Source organism: Harmonia axyridis, chromosome 1 (genome assembly GCF_914767665.1).
Source record: "Harmonia axyridis chromosome 1, icHarAxyr1.1, whole genome shotgun sequence".
NCBI lineage: Eukaryota > Metazoa > Arthropoda > Insecta > Coleoptera > Coccinellidae > Harmonia > Harmonia axyridis.
The window spans coordinates 69,052,021-69,072,639 of record NC_059501.1 but is presented as its reverse complement, the minus strand read 5'-3'; the positions used below and the strand labels follow the sequence as shown (position 1 = coordinate 69,072,639).

General features: G+C 35.0%; 1 protein-coding gene across 1 annotated transcript in view; it reads left to right on the top strand.

Moving 5' to 3' along the window:
* The window catches only part of LOC123671031 (tyrosine kinase receptor Cad96Ca), an 81,992-nt gene extending 62,229 nt beyond the window's left edge, over window positions 1-19,763 (top strand). The window contains exons 8-9 of the mRNA XM_045604670.1: window positions 561-842; window positions 19,150-19,763. Coding sequence (XP_045460626.1) covers window positions 561-842; window positions 19,150-19,374 — 507 coding nt within the window. The 3' untranslated portion in view covers window positions 19,375-19,763. The remainder of the gene's footprint in view (window positions 1-560; window positions 843-19,149) is intronic.
* Window positions 19,764-20,619: the final 856 nt, after the last annotated feature.

The following is a 20,619-nucleotide window of genomic DNA, read 5'->3' as shown; positions in this document are numbered from 1 at the left end:
TTTCAAATGAAAAGTGATGTGTAGAGATACGAAGACTTTGTTGATAGATATATTCCTAATTAAATATTGTTGAATTAGGGCAAATTAACCCAAAATCAACTTGAAGAACATTTTTGTCCTGGTTATTGAATCATACCCCTGGAAGATCAATGTTTTATTGATAATCTAGAGAGTAGGCATTACTGCATTCATCAGGGACTACATGATTCATGATATACAATAAGCATTAGTTCAGTCGTATAATCATTTCAATGTAATTATAAATTTAAATACTTGTATACTCATGAATAAAGTGAAAATTTCGAATTATAAAAGTTTATTGTAAATATCGGGTATATGTAGTTCATGAGAATCTATAACTACTTGAGGTATTTTACTCAATAGTACAGTTTCAGTTATTTTGGGTTTTTTTGGTTGATTATTAATTTCTTTATTTTAAGAATTTGAATTGTATTCTAAGACAAAAATAAACAAAATATATCATAAAGATATATTATTGTGAAGAAAATGGACACGAAGTTGTAAAGTTTTTGATATTTATACTGACATATCAATTTCAGATAATCCACAGAGATCTGGCGGCCAGGAACGTCCTAATCACGGAGGACCAGGTCTGCAAAGTGGCCGACTTCGGATTCGCCAGGGACGTGATAGCCTCCCACATCTATGAGAGGAAGAGCGAGGGCAGGCTGCCGATTCGATGGATGGCTCCGGAATCGCTGTACGACAATATATTCTCCGTTAAATCCGACGTGTGGAGCTTCGGAATATTGATGTGGGAAGTTGTGACATTGGGCAGTACGCCCTATCCCGGTATGAGCGCTGCTGAAGTTATGAAAAAGGTGAGAAAAACCATCCGAACCTGAAACCAATTTTGTTCGATTATTGCCGATATTGAATCAGTTGGTGCTGAATGGGGTAAAAAAAGCGTCTGCTATTCTGGATGGTACATATGGTTTCCTCGTATCTCCCCTTTTTATCGTGCGTTATTTTCAGCTAAGAAAATAAAGGAAGGTGTGGGAATTGATAATATACGTTTGGATTCGTATATTGGAGGATATTCAGCTTTCAGTCGATAGACATCGCTGAAGGATGATTTAGGATTAAATTCAAAACGAGCATATCCCATATATTTTCCGTATGGAAAATACTAGGTGCTCATGAGAATAAAATTGACTTTGCCTCAGGACAGGACCTTTTCGGAACTCGGCTATTTAAGGTCTTATTGCGCTATTGAAGATTAACTAACCTCACTATATGATAATTTATTTAGATCAGTAGTTCTGATAAGGTTAATATTTTACATGATCGAACCAAATTTGATCCTAGTTAGATCTGTTATTAGGTGTACAACATTCCTCCCGCAGTTTTGCAATAGATGACTGTAGTGGTGAGTGGTAGTCGAAATAAATAGATCCTAGATGTCATAAAATAAGCTTAGGTATTTGTGAACATAACGCCATCGAAATATTAGTCGATTTGTGTCTGTATCATAAAGTTATTCTCGATTAAACATGTCAGCTTACCAGCCGTCATTTGATGGGAGGTTTTAATTTTTTACTTTACTATGAGGCTGATCGAACGCTCTCAAGTACCTTTGAACCAGTTGAACCAGTCTCAAGAACGGTGTTTTATTTTTTTATTTTTAACGTCGAAGACCAGCATAGCGGTGGAAGAGAGAAGGTTTTCGAAAATGCAGTCTTGGGGGCATTACTTGATCAAGAGTCAAACTCGTGTCAAACGGATCAAGAATTGGCAGGATCATCGGGAATAACGCAACAAGCCATTTCAAAATGCCTGAAAGTCATGGAAATGATTCGGAAATGATTCAGAAACAAGAAAATTGGGTGCCGTACGAGTTGAAGCCGGAAGATGTTGAACGGTGTTTGTTTGTTTGTGAACAGCTGCTTGCAAGGCAAAGACAGAAGGGATTTCTGCATCGTATTGTGACTGAAGACGAAAATGGATTCATTACGATAATCCCAAGCGCAGAAATTCATGAGGATATCCCGGCCATGCTTACACGTCGACGGTCGAAACGAATATTCATGGTTCCGAGGTCATGCTCAGTATTTGGGGGGACCAGATCAGCGCAATGTATTATTAGTTGTTAAAATCAACTGAAACCATCATAGCCGATCCTTATCGAACGCAATTGATGCGTTTGAGGCGAGGATTGAGAGACAAACGGCCGCAATATAACGTGAGACATTTTTGAACGCGGGATTCATAAGCTATCCGAAAATTGGGAGAAAGTAGTGGCCAGTTCTCTCACAATAAAGCCTCGAATTTCGGAAAAAAAATGGTTGAAGCAAAGTTGTACGCATGGGCGTACAATTCTGTCTCCACTTTCGTCAGACTGAGAACGAAAAATCTTCTAATTTTATGAAATATGAACAGTGCCTACAAATCCAGATCATTACGATGATTTATATAAATACAATATGTTTGCTTGTTTCATTCATAATTCTAAAAAATAAAACTCTCGTATATGTAATAAAATGTCGAGGCAAGTAAATATAATGCTCCGTTCAGAAAAATAGAATACTCCGCATCATGCCATAATTGTCTTCTTCGTATCCTCAAATTGAATCGAAATAATGGATAGAAACGTTGACATCTCAACAAGGATTTGTTTGATTTGCCCTGTTCTTTAAGCCACAAACCATCATTGCAATTCCGCATCATAAAAAATCCAAATGGAAATATTATACCCACTCATTTGTTTTTAATTGCAAATCCTTTGAATCGATACTAATTCCTAGTTGATCATAATTAAAAACACTAATAGCAGCAATTAAAATACACTCATTGCAAAAATTTATTGATTAGAGATTACAACCGCATTTTCGTTCATCTCTGCAGACAGAAAAGCGTCAAGAAATACTTTCCAATTTTATGATTTTATCACTACTTAGATTTCAATATGTTTGATGTAGCTCTATTCATATGTTTTCAAATTTAACATTATGTTTCTCAACATTTAATTTTAAATAATTAGAGAAATAGAGATTCTACCTGATTGCTTTCTTTTGCCAAATTATATCAGTAAACAATGTAGATGGTGTGTTGAGAATGAAATGTTTCTAAATGTCGAGAAGTGTAAGACGATGACGTTAATGAGGGAATTAAGACCAATCATTTTTATTATCGACTTACCAACTGTTTGTAATGAAAGTAACTGAAACCAGAGAAATAGGTACTCTTTTCGAATATGAACTAATGTTTTGTTCACATAGAAACTTCTTAAACCATGAAAAGTCTGGGTTTTGTGATAGACAATTATCAATGGCTCAATATTTCTTTATTAAATTGAGCTGAATCTGATAGATTCAATGGTTTTACTCTCACCACAGGAATATGATGCTTCTCATCAAACTTTGAAATCAAATACAACATATCATATCGAGGTTTCGAGATTTTTCCTTTTGAGTACCAATTCATTGAGTCAAACTCAATGCCATAAATAATTTTTATATATTTATTTTTTCCGATTGCATATATGTGAAGATATACTTTTTTCTATCCGATTAATTATCTTCGATGTATAATTTTTTTTATTGTTGTATGCACTTGTTATTGGGCCTAGGCATTTTGGACGCATTTTGAATCAATGCATAAATAAACATTAGATTTACCAATATTTCCGAATGATGAAATAAAATGAATGATATAATAATATATCAATTGATATATCGAATTATATATGATAACATTTCGAACAATGAGAAGCATATCTAAATAACAAGAATAAAATTCACACTGCTTTATTAACTTTAAACTCATGTTTTGTTTTGCAGTTTGAAATATTGAAAATAATCATTCTACGAATCTCATTGCAGAAGTAGCAATCTCCACTTCAACCCTTGGCCCATGTTCTATCCACAAAAAACTATCTTTTCTCCATCAGATTGTATGGGTTCTAACCTCAATCTTTCAGAGGTGGTGTGCACGTCAACCTGCTGATATATTATTTCATCGCAACGCAATTTGTGAGTGCGAAATGGTGGAAGAAACCCCTAAAAAACTACCACCGTAAAACTGTCCGTCTTTACGATAGGACATTCTGTCGTAAGCGGGAATTAAAATATAAAAATGTCCCTTCCGAAATTATCGACATCGTCAGAGGTTTTTATACTTTCCGGACCGTCTACTAAATAAAAGGGAAGGGAAGATGAAATCCCTCCTAATTTATGAACTCAAAGTTATAGGGTATCATTCGAATAAAGAAGGAATGGCTTTGTTTCAAATTTATTGAAATGTTTTCCTATCTCGAAAGTTCAAAACCAACAAGAAATAATATATATCAAACGAAGATTTAACGAAGGAATTTATTCCTTTTGTTTTATTCATATTGTTACTCAAAAACCAGGACATTTACATTGTACATAGTATCCCAAATTTGTACTCAATGATAGCATCTCGAGAACTATAAGATTTATATGAAAAATATTTTTTTCTCGAAATAATATGATATCAGAAAGTACATCGTAGAAAAAATGTATTAAAAGTGTGTTGAATTAGACTATATGACAAACATACATTTTCTGAAAAATTTCGCATATTCCCTTTATTACTATACCTACAAGTTAACTAGCTTATGCCTAGTAGAACGGGTTTGTCCTGTCTAGGGATTGCCAAGATTTTTTCTTGTCAATTCTCATGCAAAGTACAATTAACAGCTCTCAATTGTACTCTACAGACAGGGAATGCTTCACCGACCCCGAAAACAGAATATTTCTTCCTCGGCCCAAGTTCGAACTTTCTACCTTCAAAGAAGTAAGGACCCTTATCTATGCTGAATAATATAAAAAGAGAGCCCTGAAGTGGGAGTTCTCGAAGGTATTTTCATCTTTATCATCGGGTAATTAACATCACAGTCTTACTCTGTTGGATCTAAAAAATTTCTCGATGAGATTGAAATAATCCACTAATAACTGGTAGATGAATTCGAAATCATTATGGTTATTAATTATTGAATCATTGATATTAGATGTTTCAATTCATTGTAAGCGAATTATAGTATTGATCAATTTCTAAGATTTTTTCAAGGCGTTGAATAACACAAATTGTTATTGTATAACTTCAGACGAATGGCCTCGTTTCAAATTAGTGATAGTTCGATCCTTTATGATAGGTTTGCAGTAGTTTCTTATTGAGATCACTTGGAAGGCAAGATATAAATTCATTGTTTGGTTCATATCTTCTATAATAATATAATGTCGATGACATAATATAATGTCGATGACATAATACTCACCATTCTTTGGAATTTTCTCCAAATGGGTCTTTTGGAAATTATGTTAACCTTCCGATATCTTGCCTGAGGCAATGCAATTCAGCCTCCAGCTTCCTTTGCCAATATTTTATATAGCTTTTTCTGGGTTGTTCGTTTCTAGGTTTCATGCCCAGCACTGTTACTATCAAAAATGCTGATCACTAGATGATAAACTTAAATAACTTGACGTTCTCATGATCAGGAAGAAATTGAGGTATAATCGTCTTGTTTGTAAAGTCCAAAAGATGGGAGAGATTTTTCGATGTACTCAATCTTGGTAGAAAAATTTTTTTCAGTTAATCTGTGCCCTCGAATTTCATGACGCATCTATTCATTGAAACAAACAAGAGCTCCATCAGATTTTGTTAACTTTGTTCTTGTTTCTGGATGGATGCAGTATACATATATGTTGTTGATGAATTTTCTATTCTGTAACCTTCATTTTTCAATATAATCCGGTATTGGTCAGCTTCTGTTTGATTAGAAACATTAAGTTCGGGGTAGTTTCTATGAAATTTGGCAACAAACGTTTTCTTGGTAAACGTGCATTGTTGAGCGCTGATTAAGGATCCTGCGCTTCTCTTTCAGCAGTCGGAGAAATCCAGGTTATTTTTGTATATGTGGAGTCGCGTAGCATTCAGTTGGACATAACTCTACCACTAACTTCCTGCATACAGTAATATCCATCGCCGGAGCCAAACACTCTTTGACAAACCTCAGGCTGCTATGATGAGTCTTTTATGTAAAATTCTGCAGAAAGCGTTTACTTGCATGGGTGAGTTCTCGATGAGGATCCTGGACAACACCTTCAGCAGTCGGAAAAATCGAATGTTGAATTTGTGGAGTCATAGCATTGTGTTCGACCGAGGCTGATCTCCTTAGCACTTTATCGCCAACATCCCGCATGCTGTCATGTCCAGCACAGGAGCCAAACTTTCCTTGACAGGCTAACCATCATTCATGGGTTCCTCCATGTCATGGAAGAAAAGCCTTTGAGACCCCTTTGCAATCTGCATTGAACCAGTGAAAGAATTTTTGAGCTGCTGGAATCTTCAGTGGGCAAGGTTTGATTGATAGGCAAATCTCAAAGAATTTTCCACAGCTACTCATTATCTCAATTATTTTTTCTAGATCGTGAGACATTTTATTAGGTCTCAACTTCCTATTCATTCCTTTTTATACGTTTCGTTTATTGAATTTGAATTATTAAGTTCATCTTGTCTTCACATATTCCATTCATCATTATATGTATTCATTCTGGTCAAGATTAGACACAAGCTAGTACGTCTTCAAAGTTGTGAAGAATAAAAACTCTATTCTACCCCACATACATCATAAATATAAAAATTCAACGAAATGAATGAAATCTGGGATTTCGATTTGTTGTGTCAATTTCCAAAATTCGTACTTTTTCTCGTTTTCTCCATGAATATCGAAAATGTCTACTGATTCAAGTTGAAGTTCTAGTTCTTCCTCAATAGATAAAGAACGAGAAGGCTGAAAATCTACAGGAGGAAAAAAAAAACCTTTTTCATCGTTGGACGATATGGATGTTCTCAATCGATTTCAGATTGAAGCTCAGATTCTTGAGATTTTAGAACCCCTCCTTCGAATAGCTCTATAGAGAAATGATGGATTCAATCCAATAATCAGTGGGAATTATCCGAGGATTTATCCTATTTGAACCTTCACCTATATCTGATTCATCAGGAGATCCCTTAGATAGAACTCACAACGTAGTTCCTTTCACTAGACCATTATAATAACCAGCCATAGATCTATATGACAGTGATAACGTTCAATGCCAGAATATTCCTACACCATCGAGATCTACTAGACTATTTTGGAGGAGTGACTAGTATAATGTAGGTTGTGAAGAGGATAAGATCTATCTTCACACTTAGAAGGATGCTTACTAGATCAGTCAGAATCCCAATAACTTCACAACTCACATTCAAGCGAAATAAGGAAAAGATAAGGAGGTATTCCTCGCGAAAATGCTGTAACCGAAGCTGAATTATTATCTCGGTTAAAACATGCGATAAATCATCTTACGCGATGTCAATATCTCGATATACCGGAAACTAAGCCATGTCACCTGAAAATATACCGAAATCGGTTCCCCCCGTATTGAAAAATTGGTTTTCAAGTACGGCTATATATCATCAGGATTACCATCGTTTAGATCTTGAAACCGTCTGTTCGCCCAGAGTTCTACCGTAATCATTTTTCGCTTTCTTGCTTTATTTTTGCCGCCTCCTTTCACTTACACGCGTATTTTGCATTCGCCGCCCGTGCCCTCCCTTTATTTCGTTAATTAAATTGTCCCCAGCAAGAGCGCATTGTATTAATTCGTGTTGATGGCTCATTTTCCGATTCGCTTCTCGCAATTGAAATTATTCAACTGATATTGATGTATTTAATGGTTTTCTTAGGGGGGTAATTACCAGGATGTTATGGAGTCGTCTCCGAGTCGTCATCACAATTGACGACTTTGAATGTCTTCACAGGATGAGGAAGTTATTTGAGATGCGAGGAATTGATAATGATTTGGACGAGATTCTCTGGTGCGAGAATTGGGGTGTGAATGGATTGAAGTCATATATCTGTATGAATACGATATATTATATTCAACGTACTGGAGTACATTGTGTAGTCTCTTTCTTCCTTTGTTCGAAGTTCTACTTATGAGCCTTGCTGTAATTTATGTCCCGAAAAGTTTTGGCACAAAGGACTAGGACAAGGTTAGATATGAGTTACATGACTAGCGGAAAACGTATCTGTTTTGCTCATGTAATGCTCTATTTTTATCATTCGTTTATTATTTCGCTGTACGTATATATTTTTCTTGTTGATTTATCATATATGTAGGCTTGGTTAATCGATCCTCTAGAGGTATGATTCGATTACCTGGCCTTTCGTCTTTTTCTTCATGACTTTGTTGGATTTGTATCATAATAATTAAACTCTTTTGAATTATTTACATCTATTTACAAAGCCACAATTATACAGTACAAACTCAGTATTGAGAAGATCTTAATTACGTCTTAATTACAAGTTTCTCACTACGGTACTGAATTTCATCTTTAACTCGTTTGTTGATTACTCGAAACGTCTTGGATTATCACGTCTTCGTCATACTTCAAGTTTTCGGTCCTCTCGCCGTACCGCCCACAAAGAACTTCGCGGATTCCTGGAAATCGAATATTCTAGAAGGACTAGAACCTGATAAACAGATGTAACACATCTGGTACAACCGTCTTGTTCTCGAACTTTCCCAACCCCAGTAAGTCTCTTAAGATTTACAACCGACATGACACATCTTCGACACCCCGAAGAATAACACATCCTTTTTACATTACGTACAATAACAATTCGTTCCCTGTAAATCAATTGAAACTGTCATGCCCTCGACACTAAAAGAAACTAATAGGTCTCCAAGCATCCGGTTGACCATCGCAATCATTTACAGGGAACAATAATTGGATCCTACATATATACCTTTTGTCTTGTGTCTTAAAGGAAGGATAAACTTGTTATTATTATACCCGAATTTAGTCTATACGAATGGTAGATAAAATACCCCTCGCAGTCAGCTTTCCCACTCCCCGCTAAGGGAATATTCACTAAATCCCGGATATTTCAAATATCAAAAGGATGGAGCTTAGTCGTGTCCAGCCTCGTGATTTTTCTGGTCTTCATCAAGATTCTGGTCCCCTTCCTTGTGGCTCCACCGATCCTTGGACCTGTCCATCGGCTCATAGTCATTTTCTCTCCATCTTTGCAGTACTTAAAACAACATATTTTTGCATTATGTCATATATACCAGCTAAGTCCAAGTTGCTTGATATTTCTCTTGGAAGTTTTGGGTACTATTTTAGTTGTTGGGATGATAATTGGAATAGTTCTCGTTGATATGATTCCCTACTGGTGCTTCATCTGAAACTCGAGGTCCCTATGTTTTGAAATTTTTTCGAACTCCTTTTGATTCATTTGGTATTGCTCTCTTCTGATGTTTATTGACTAGATATATGTATGTCTGATCTATTGTGAGGAACTGTTTCAATAGTCAAAACCGTACGATGCCAGTAAAGTTATAGGGCTTGTTTTCTAGGATGGCCTCCGGTCAGTACTTGTAGTATGTCACTTTTTTAGAATAGATTTATTCTTATAAAGTTGCCAATTCTTGGTGTAGTATCTTCTCTACTGCCTCATTCCTCTCTTTATACTCATTTTCTGCAAACATTTGACATCCACCGGTTATACATATATTGGACTGTTCAATTCGTTGAACATCTATATCGGCATCGATATGGTATCGATTATGATACGCTTGTTGAAATCCAATTGATGGCTAGAAGGAAACCTGGAATTATCACCTTACTAGAACTCTATCAGCAAATTTGACCTTTTCCTTGAATCTCACATTGTCAGTGAGAAATCCGTCTTTTCCTCCAAGATGATAACTTTGTTATTTGCAGAATGAATACGCCTAAAGCAAGGCAACATCTTGATATTCAAGCCAACTGATTTGGCGTATATTTTGGTCATTTCTTTCTCTAAGGATATTTTACACCTCTGCTCTTCTTTGGAAATCATATCCATGGAAACATCGTAACAACGTTGTTATTTCCTCAATGACTTACCAATTATATTCTTGGCGCATTCAATTAACTCAATGATGACCAGTAAACAGTTTAGGTCTTCTTCTTTTTTTTTTAATATTTAGGCAAGTTTAACCTTCTTCATATTCTGCTACTTTACGATTTGTTCTCCGTGAAAAATTTGTATTTTCGAAAAGTCGAACTATTTGAGATGTAGCCATCTATCCAATTATAATAATAATAACACCCTTTATTAGAAAAATATACTACTAATGATTCAATTATAAACACTATTTTTAAGCTCTAATTTATAAGTCATTGTAACTTAATCGATTTCGTAAACTAAACCCGCCATTTGAGTGGCGTTATCACACAGCTACGAATTTGCAATCGAAAGATGTCCATCTCTGAATGAAAACGAACTTACGTTGGAGTTTTCCGAAAAAATCTCATACTCACAAAAATATTCAACTTGTCAGTTTTTTGTGTGCCTTCTTGTATATAGACTAGGGCTTGAAGGTTAAGCCCCACTCAGGCAGAGCTCTGCGAAGAGAAGAATCTCCAAATAAAACGTAGTTTCAGTCCGCACACTAGACCTACGCATAATGAAATATACATAAATAGCAGATGTTGAGGTTGAGTGGTGACGAATGCGTGATCAAATTCAATTCTGTAGCGTTATCGGTCGATAAGTCTTGAACAAACAAACCTAGAAACTTAAAATTTTCATGATAGGTGCAGATCTAGAATGCCGCGGTTGAGTTCGTTAGTAGGTAAAATACGATTGAGGATTCCACGAATGTTTCTGTTCAAAATTTCATTTTTATAGTAACAAAATTAAAAATTTCGTCAAGATGAATAGTGGTCTTTAGATTTTGAGTAACAGTCATGTGCTTCATACGAAATTTGATGATGATCAGATCACCAGAACTGAAAATAATTAAGATTATCGAGAAAAAAAAAGCAATAGTTCAGGGACAACAGATTGGAAATTGTCGAGATTCTGCGTATATCTAAAATAAGATAATTTGGAAGTTGTGCAGAATTTATTGTTTCGAGTTTGAGTACAGATTAATTATGAATGGGGGGAACCTGATATTCTGGGACCATTCCTAATTCAAAATACATATAAACATTGTGACCAAATTATAGAGTGATTGGTTTGGAGAACGAGCCTTAACTAGAATCAGGTAACATTATGTTCGCTATTCGTTAAAATACATATAACAAAACTTCATTTCATTCTGAGCATTCAAAATAAATATTTATGACGTAGAAACTTGCCTCAGTAGCATTATTAAGAATGAAATATGGAACTTCCCATAGGAACATAAATAAAACCAACAATATTCCCACCCTCCCAGCCATTATCATCATGCCACGAAAATGAAATTATTTGGAGAAATGTAAGCATCACCGTGAAATGGTTGAACAAATTCCATCCCATGCATAATTTTTCACTTAGTGAACCTAACTCAGGCTGATCATTCAAAGGAATGCTCTTCAATAGGCTTACTAGGGAGGTCAGGAATTCAAAGGCAAAGGCCGGCTCTTCATTCATTCAAATTATCTTATTCTTTCTCATGATGAATAACATATAGGTGCCGGTACTCGTTTAAATTTTTTTATGAAATATTCCAATATTTAGCTATTCATGAATTACTTAGACAGCTTTCATCTTTCGAATTTTATTTCAGGTCTAAAAAATGTAGACATGTAAACGAAGTCAGACTTCCGCTATTAAACTATGACTGCCTTATATCCTTCTAAGACTAAAGGCTCATATTTTCACGGTGATAGTACTCTCATTAGTCATGATAGTACTTTCGTGATAGTTTCCTTGGTAGTAGATAACATAATTTTATGCACATTTTCACTATGATAGCTTCTGCGATAACTACTAGCATGACATCTACTAGAGCAGACCACACTGCTCCTCGACAACTCGTGTTGTAAAGTTCTTCTTTTGATTCACTTCTTCACTCATATTTTCTCAACCTTTCTGTCTCTTTTATTATTATCGACATTAGTAGATCTACCTGTAAGGTAGATCTACCTGCAAGGTAGATCTGCAGCGCTTACAAGTTCTTCAAGCTAGTCGCTCAATAATTTCATTACATTATCTTTAATTTCGAGCTGAGAGAGGGCCCAAACGATAAGGTTAGACTCACTGATGACGTTCGTCATCAAATACAAGATTCCGTAAATAACGTAGTTCAATGTTGTTTTTCTTGTAAATTTCAAAAGCTTCGATCATGATTGAAATTTACAATCGGATAAACACTGAGAATTTTAAACCTTTTTTAAATCTTATATGAAATTGGAATGAAGATAATATAAGATGGAAATAAAATAAATAAGAATATTGAAAAAGAAGAAACTGTTATTGACTTGGTTAAAATCCGATCATGTTGAGATTTTGCGCCTATTTGAAGAGGAGCCATTTCAAGATTTTCATGAGCATAGACTCATCAGAACTATAGACAATCCAAGCATGATATAGAAAATAAAAAATATAATATTTCAGTTACAGCATATCCGACCAAGTTGAAATTTTGCGTGTATATACAAAATCGTCAATCCAAGGTTTGTGCAGAATTTTGTGGTGAATAGCCTCGTCAGAACCATGGAAAATTCGAGTGAAACATCGAAAAAATGAGGAAGTCTAACCATTATTTCAGTGCTTCTCCTTTGATGATCACATTTACCCTAAAATTAGTTGGCTCTGATCAGTGTTTTCTCTATTTCTAAATTGAACATACTGAGTGGAGTATTGGTTAACTATTACAGTTCACCAAAAAAATGATTTATTATTCGGTGTGCAGTTTGGAAGTTTGAAATACTGTGTATTGAGAGTAGACTGTGGAATACAAACCTACCGAGAAAACATTTCATGCTTTTCAGATGTGAACCCCGTTCTGTAGACTTAAATATGCTCTATTTGCTCCCACTATGCAAACTTCACCGTCTTCACGTATTCAGACCACTTTGTTGATTATCGGAAAGTGGAAATATCACTGAAGAGATGGTCATTTTATCGAAAAAGTTCTGTGTACATCTACGTCAACTCCATATTCGGTCAAAAAACTCTTTTTGGCATTTCAATACTGCATGGAATTTTAAGTGCTCGATTTTCCCGGTGAACGCACTTCACATTGTCTGTATCATGTGGGTGTTTGATGTTCTTTGTGAATATGTGAAGTCAGCAACTGGAACTTCTCAAACCTGAATTGATCGTTGGAAATATTTCAGAACAAGGGGTTTTCAGAGTGAGAAGTTCATCTTCCCAGGAAAGTTACTGATGGATATTTGTTCAGGTTGAGCAAGGGGGGCGGGGATTAAACTTTGTTTTTACCTGCTAAGCGAGAATTGCTATCATGAAGTTTAAGAGGATTAATATGTACTGAGTAACATGTAAATAATTATCTATTAGGTACGTGAGATTTGCCTCGATTCCAAAGATAATATTTCGGAAACAACACCGATATTCTGAACGTTTTGAAACGCAGTGGCAATAGCGAAATTTGTCTTTTGTTTTGTTGGATCTTTTAAAACTTCTCGAACAACAATGATTAAAATTTCAATCGTTTCAATTGTTTACTCTATCTGATGAAGGATTTGAGATTAAATTTATTCCAATAATTCTACTTTGATTGAAATTTAAATCGGTATTCAATTTCAGAACAATAACTTGAGGATTCACGAAATATTTTGGAATTCACTCACTAATACTACCAAGTTTGTAGATTTCAGAAAAAAATGTTGTTAATTGAATAAAAAAGAGTAAGTTGTCAATCAAAGGAATGTTACAATGCATTATCAAAATAGGCAATTGGGATATTGTTATTCAAAGTTAATATCACGTGTTCGACAATTTTTCAACGTGAATACAAGAAAAGGTTCTGAATAAATTGATTCTTTATTAGTTATGTTTTTCGTAGTCGTATCTCAGCATGTGTTCAAAAAGTCTATGCAAAACTTTCATTAAAACCTAAGAAGTACGGCTCAGTTATGCTGCTGGTACTTTTGTAGCGTGTAAAGAAAATTTGTTTTATATCATTTTATGTCATTTTGAATCTCCCTAAGTAGTCACAATAAATGAGCACTGATTCTGATAAAACAATCTCTAAAAGTTATTGAAACTCCTGCACAAAGTGATATAAAAAATGTGGTCATTATAAACATTCATTCCTATTGGAAAACCCCATATTAATAAGACAATTATTTAGCCACGCTATGGCATCATTGACAATGATACAGAACTTGTTAATTGAGTTAGACATATAGGTCCATACAAATTATGAATGAACAGAGAAAAGATTCAAGAAAAGCATCGACTCATGCGCCTCTTCGAAACCTCCTGAATATTCCAATGATTATTTTACACATGCAAACTAAATTTCAATCTAGTGTGATCTGTTGTTACAGAAGATTTGAATTTTTTCTTGATATGAGAAATACATTCGAAATGTTTTTTCAATGATAATTTTCATAAATGGTGAACTGATTATTGAACATTTCTGAAATGAAATATTTGAATGGATGGTTGGAAGGTTTTTTAGATGCAGATGCTACTGAGAATTACTCATTTCTAGATGTGGGGAAAAGAGAAGTGAAACATTTTAAAAGAAAAATTTTGGCACATTTAGTCTTGCGAAAATTACTTCTCATGATAATATGGTTTCAGAACAAAGTATCGCAGTTTTATGAGTTCCAAATAAGAACAAAAGTCTGATTCTTGCAGTGAAATATGAATGCTAACAATAATATAAAAGCTTCTAAAATCAGCCCAGTTTTTTCCTCGTATTTTTTTTCAATTTTTAATTATACCCGGCTCTACACAATAATCACTCACAGAGGCTCCTGTTCATCTGATGGACAATACCGGAGAGATAGGACAATAGGCCACTAAATTCATATCCACTATCGGAATGAACGTTTAGTAATCAAGTTATAGCTGGAAATGTTGGTACTATTCTTCTTATTTGCTGTTTTAGGTTCATCTCGAGTCGGCACAACGTTCATTGAATGGCCCACTTATCTCTGCTCCTCTTTTAAACGCTCTTTTTTATGATAATGTCGCTCTGTAAACACGGAGGAAATTGGAAAAAAATAAATGGAATGAAGAGAGTTCCCAGAATGACGCCCTGATGTGTGTAACGAAGTGTTTCGTGCAAATAAAATTAAAAGAGATAAATTTTTTCGTGCAAACGCATACGTGTTTACGATGTTCATATAATTCAGAGTTTTTTCGATGTGCTACGACCAAGAAAAATATTGTTTTATTCGTTTTCGTTCCCTAAAAGTACCTACTTCGAAACTAACAAAAACTATTACTTCAAGTAGTTTTCCTGTTAATCGCCTAGCGGCATTACAGAATAAAATTCTTTCATTTCAATTCGATTCATTACAGACATGTTATTGAAGTTTTTTGTTTTTATTAGGCGTACAAAATATTTTTCGTTTTCTACATCTTTTTTACAACACTTAATACATAAACAACAGGTACTCAATTAATCAAAAATCATTATTGCTTGGCTTCTGAATCTTTTTCATTTATTGAAAACCTGTTGCAGTAATATACTATCTTTTGGATTGCCACTTCATTGCAGTTCGTCATATTCATTTCATGAATTCAGTATATTTAAATTTGTTATTAGGGTTTTTGTAAAAGAACAAGATGTGTAAGATTGATTATAATATAAGGTGTGTGAATAAGTCCTTCCCGTTTTTTTTCAAATTTTGAGCCTTTATTGTGAAAAAATGGTTACAAATGAATTATTGAAAGTATTGGCCATCGCTAGCTACAACTTTTCCCCATCTTTCTGGCAACATACGAATCCCGTTGCGAAAAAATTCGACCGGTTTGGCCTCTATCCAGTCATCCACCCATTTTTTGGCTTCCTCGTAGGAATGGAAGTGCTGGTCAGCCAGGCCATGCGTCATCGATCTGAAGAGATGGTAATCAGACGGAGCAATGTCTGGACTATACGGCGGGTGGGGTAGGACTTCCCATTTGAGCGTTTCTAATTATGTTTTCACCGGCTGTGCAACATGTGGGCGAGCATTGTCATGTTGCAAAATAACTTTGTCGTGCCTGTCGGAGTATTGTGGCCGTTTTTCTCGCAGTGCGCGGCTCAAACGCATCAATTGTCGTCGATAGACCTCGCCTGTGATCCTTTCATTCGGTTTCAGAAGCTCATAGTAAACCACACCTAGCTGGTCCCCCCATATACAGAGCATGAGCTTGGCGCCATGAATATTTGGCTTGGCCGTCGATGATGGTGCATGGCCGGGTAGTCCCCATGATTTTCTTCGCTTCTGATTATCGTAACGGATCCACTTTTCATCGCCAGTCACGATACGATGCAGAAAACCCTTTCTTTTATGTCGCTGAAGCAGCTGTTCGCAAGTGAAAAAACGCCGTTCGACGTCTCTCAGCTTCAGTTCGTACGGCACCCAATTTCCTTGCTTTTGGATCATTCCCATGGCTTTCAAACGCTTGGAAATGGTTATTCGGTCAACTCCCAATGCTTCAGCAAGTTCTTCTTGCGTTTGACACGAATCTTCATCAAGCAAAGTCGCCAATTCTTGATCTTCAAAGATTTGCGGCCGCCCGGAACGCTCCTTGTCTTCCACGTCGAAATCGCCACTTTTGAAGCGTCGAAACCATCCGCGAACACTTGAATCATCGACACAACCTTCTCCATAAGCTTCCTGAAGCAACCGATGCGCCTCGGCAGCAGATTTCTTCAAATTGAACCAATAAAGTGAAACTTCCCGCAAATGACGTCGACTCGGCTCAAATTTCGACATTTTCACGATTTCAAAAATTTATGATGCGAAAAAATTTCAACTAATGTGTTAGTGTGGAATTGTTGACAGATGAATAAGCTTTGATTGTGACATATGTAACCATTAAATACTCGCACAGTATTGGTGGCGCCATCTCTTACAAAAAACGGGAAAGACTTATTCACACACCTTATATATAAATATTTTCATCGAAGTACCTTTTTTTTTGATGATTTTTTCGGTTTCAATGAAGTTACCATATTATTATTATACTTGAACTTTATCTTGAAAAGAGCAGCTATTTTGTAAGTGTTACTCGAATTGAAGAGTCCTTACGTAAATACGATAACTACCGAACGAAAAGAGCTAAATATCTGTCAGAGTAGGTTTAGACTTTGAAATCCGCGGATTGAGTTCGTTATTGGAATAGGACTTTTTTTTGTGATGAGGTCATTCGAAATTTAATCTTCCTATTCATTACAAAACAACATATTCAATCATGATGATGCATTCGTACGTGAAACAATTTCAAGCTCCATTTTGATCGCATATCAATAATGAATGAATAATATCGATAAAAACTACCCAATATTTCAATGAGTACAAAAGCAATGCAGTTGAGATTCAGGGTGTAAATGAGAACTCAAAATTTCAATCAGAATCATAACTTCAGAAAAATTGAAAATTCAAGAGAAATATTGAACGAAAACTTCCAATATTTCAATGGTAATAAATTCAATTGGGTTTATATTTTGCATGTATCTATAGATAAACATTTCGAGCATAGTGTTTTCATGTTGATTGCGTCATTAGACTCATCAAAAACTCAAGAAAGTATCGAAAATATTACTCAATAATTTCGTTACAAAGATTCGTTTAAGTTGAGATTTCAGAAGTAAATACAAATTTCATGCTTTATGCATAATTTTGTGTTGATCGTATCAGAATCTTAGGAAAAAATAATTCAGAACCTTATGAGCGTTCATTCATTAATGCAACTTTGCATTTTTGGAGACCATATAAATCGATTTACTGTTTTGTGGTCTTTAGGAGCACAATTGAGGAATGAATGGAGGAGCGCTCCAATGCTGACTTTGAGTCGATGCTTTCCTAATTTTTTGTTCGATTTCAGTATTTTCTAGTATTTCCATATTTTTCCTTGAATATTAAATTTAACTTATTACCTATAAGGAGGTAATACCGTATGGTACTCTTCAGCGTTGTCAAGTTCCATTTCATAAAAAACAAATCTACGTGTGAAAACTTGAAATGGAGACTTGGTAAGTTTTCTAACCTAATTGATATAATATACAATAAAGAATAATATATATTTTGAAAGAAAGTCCTTCATATTACCGATAATATTGTGAAGTCATGGAAAATTTTTCTACTGCGAAGAATCGTGGTAATTTTCGCTTCTGCTCTGAATATCTTTCAAAACAATTTACATTTTCTCTGCTAATACTGAGATTATAGCCTTATATATGCTTTATTGTTTGAAGTTAATAATTTTTTCTTTCTATTTCGAAAAAATATATATTATTTATATTAACTATAACCAACCTTTGTATTTCCACAAATTGAAGACCTGATCCATCATTCAAGACAATTAGATGAAATGAGATGATCAAGTCAGAATTGTACAATAAAATATCGCATTATTTTTATCATGAGATATTTTGTTGAGTCTTTCATTCTGTTGACAAGATTACTATTGATTATATGTATATGGTAATATATAAAATATTTATATTCAAAAGGACTGTAATGGAATGCTATGAGCAGGACTCATAAATTCGCAGATAATCGAGGTGAAGTTGTTAGGATCCTTCTTGATAATCGCGATATTCTTCCCCAAAGCCATCAAAGAATTCACGAACGAGCTCGAAAGGTTCAATTTCTTAGAAAAACCCAACAACTTTGTATCTTTTATCGCGGTAGCTTACTTTATACTTCACGCTTTGTGTAGCTCGTTATAACAAACTTGATGGGGCGAGTTCATTGAAGTTAATCTTCCTATCATATTACGCAATTACTTACCTGATATTTCCCGAAAAATAAAATGAATAAAAGTGGTTGCTATAAAGATTTTATTGGATTATTTTTGGATAAACCTAATTGAGTTCAAGTATATAAGATACTTATTGCTTCCTGTGTATTTTTATTTCACGAGGAGAAAACTTGAAACGATCATCACTAATATAGCTATCAAATTTTTCACTTTTTATGGTCGCAATAATTGCGTATTGCAAAATCAAAGAGAAACAATATTTCCTAAATTTAGTCACCAGCTTGTGGGCGTTAAAATAGACGAAAATCAATGTGAAAATAGATTATAATAGTTATAAGATTCATACATATAAGAATTCCAATTAAGAATATTCTCAGAATTAAGCAATGATTATTGTATCTCGTTTATTCTAACCTTGAAAACTTCCTGAAGAGCTCATATGTTGAATATTGATTTTCCAGGTGAAAGATGGATATCGTCTAGACAAACCAGACCACTGCAGAAGAGAACTGTACAACATCATGTATTATTGTTGGGACAAAGACCCTAAGCAGAGACCGTCTTTCAGCGAGTGCATAGGATTGTTGGAAAAGCTCTTGATGACAGAAACAGACTACATCGAACTGGAGAGATTTCCTGACCACTCTTACTACAATATGGTCAGCTTGAGCGGTGAAAAATTGTGAACATTTTCTATTTTCTCCTTGGGAGAAAAAGGCCACTGGTAGTTTTTAATTCGAGTGTTTGTGTTCAGAAATTTTTGAGGAGATAGAACTCTAACGAACGACTGAGAAAATTTCAATAAACTATATATTTGTTTGCTCACATTTAACGATATCCAACACTAATCGAATGATGAATCTCGATAAGTTCTTATAAACAACGGAATCAGTTAGGATATCTCGTTTTTAATATTATGTATATGTGATTTGGAATGATTAATGATTAATTTGTGAAAGATGTAATATGAAGAGAAAAGATAACGATACCAAAAAATTTTATTGGTTATTAATGTAAATAGTTTGTCTGATTTATATTGTTAATATATTTATAGAATAAAACTCATCAATGAATACGAAAGTCGTTTTCATTTTATTGAACTAATTATTAATTTCTAGACCAAATATTTATGCTTATAAAAAGTTGTCAGCTTGAAAATACAGCGCAGGAAATGTAGAAAGGACTAACGTGAAGTAACGAGCTGTTAAGCGCCAGTTTATTCATTCGCCTATTTCGCATTTGAAAACCACATAACTGTATACGGGTACATATGTGGTTTTGAAGGGCGCATTTGGGGCATGACAGAGCGAGAACTTAAAGATCCTTCACCATATTTTCATATTCGAAATGGTTCTATGGTTCTGAAGACCTTCCTGAGAGCTCTAGAAATAAGTAGATTCCATAAAATAGGAATATTAGTAAACGACTAAGTAGAAGGTAAGAACTCACCGCTTCTAAATTTCTCTTTTTAAACTATTTATTGCTTGAATTCACAAGATTTCTTGTGGATAACATGTACCCACCTCTACCCATATTCATTATGGGGGTCGATGCGGCTGTGTTGGCATGCCACCAAATTGATATTTTCTTCTTAAACCCTTCCTATTCATAAGAACCCAGGGAGGCCGTCAATACTGTAAACGAAACCGACGACATCGTAAGGAGCCTTGGCTATCACTTTGTGTGTATCCAGAACTGACTTTCCCATGTGAGACGATCTTACGTCAGTCAGTCCCCGACATTTGCACACTATGTGTTCGGCTGTTTCTACCTTCTTTCCACAGATCCTGCAGATCTCATCTGCTGACTTATCCATGTGGTATGAAAAGTATTTTCATGACAGTGTTCGGTCAGCAGTCCCACCATTACACGAAGCTCAGCTTGTGGCAGCTTCAAGACCTGTCTGGTATAGGTTGGTGAAAGCACCACAA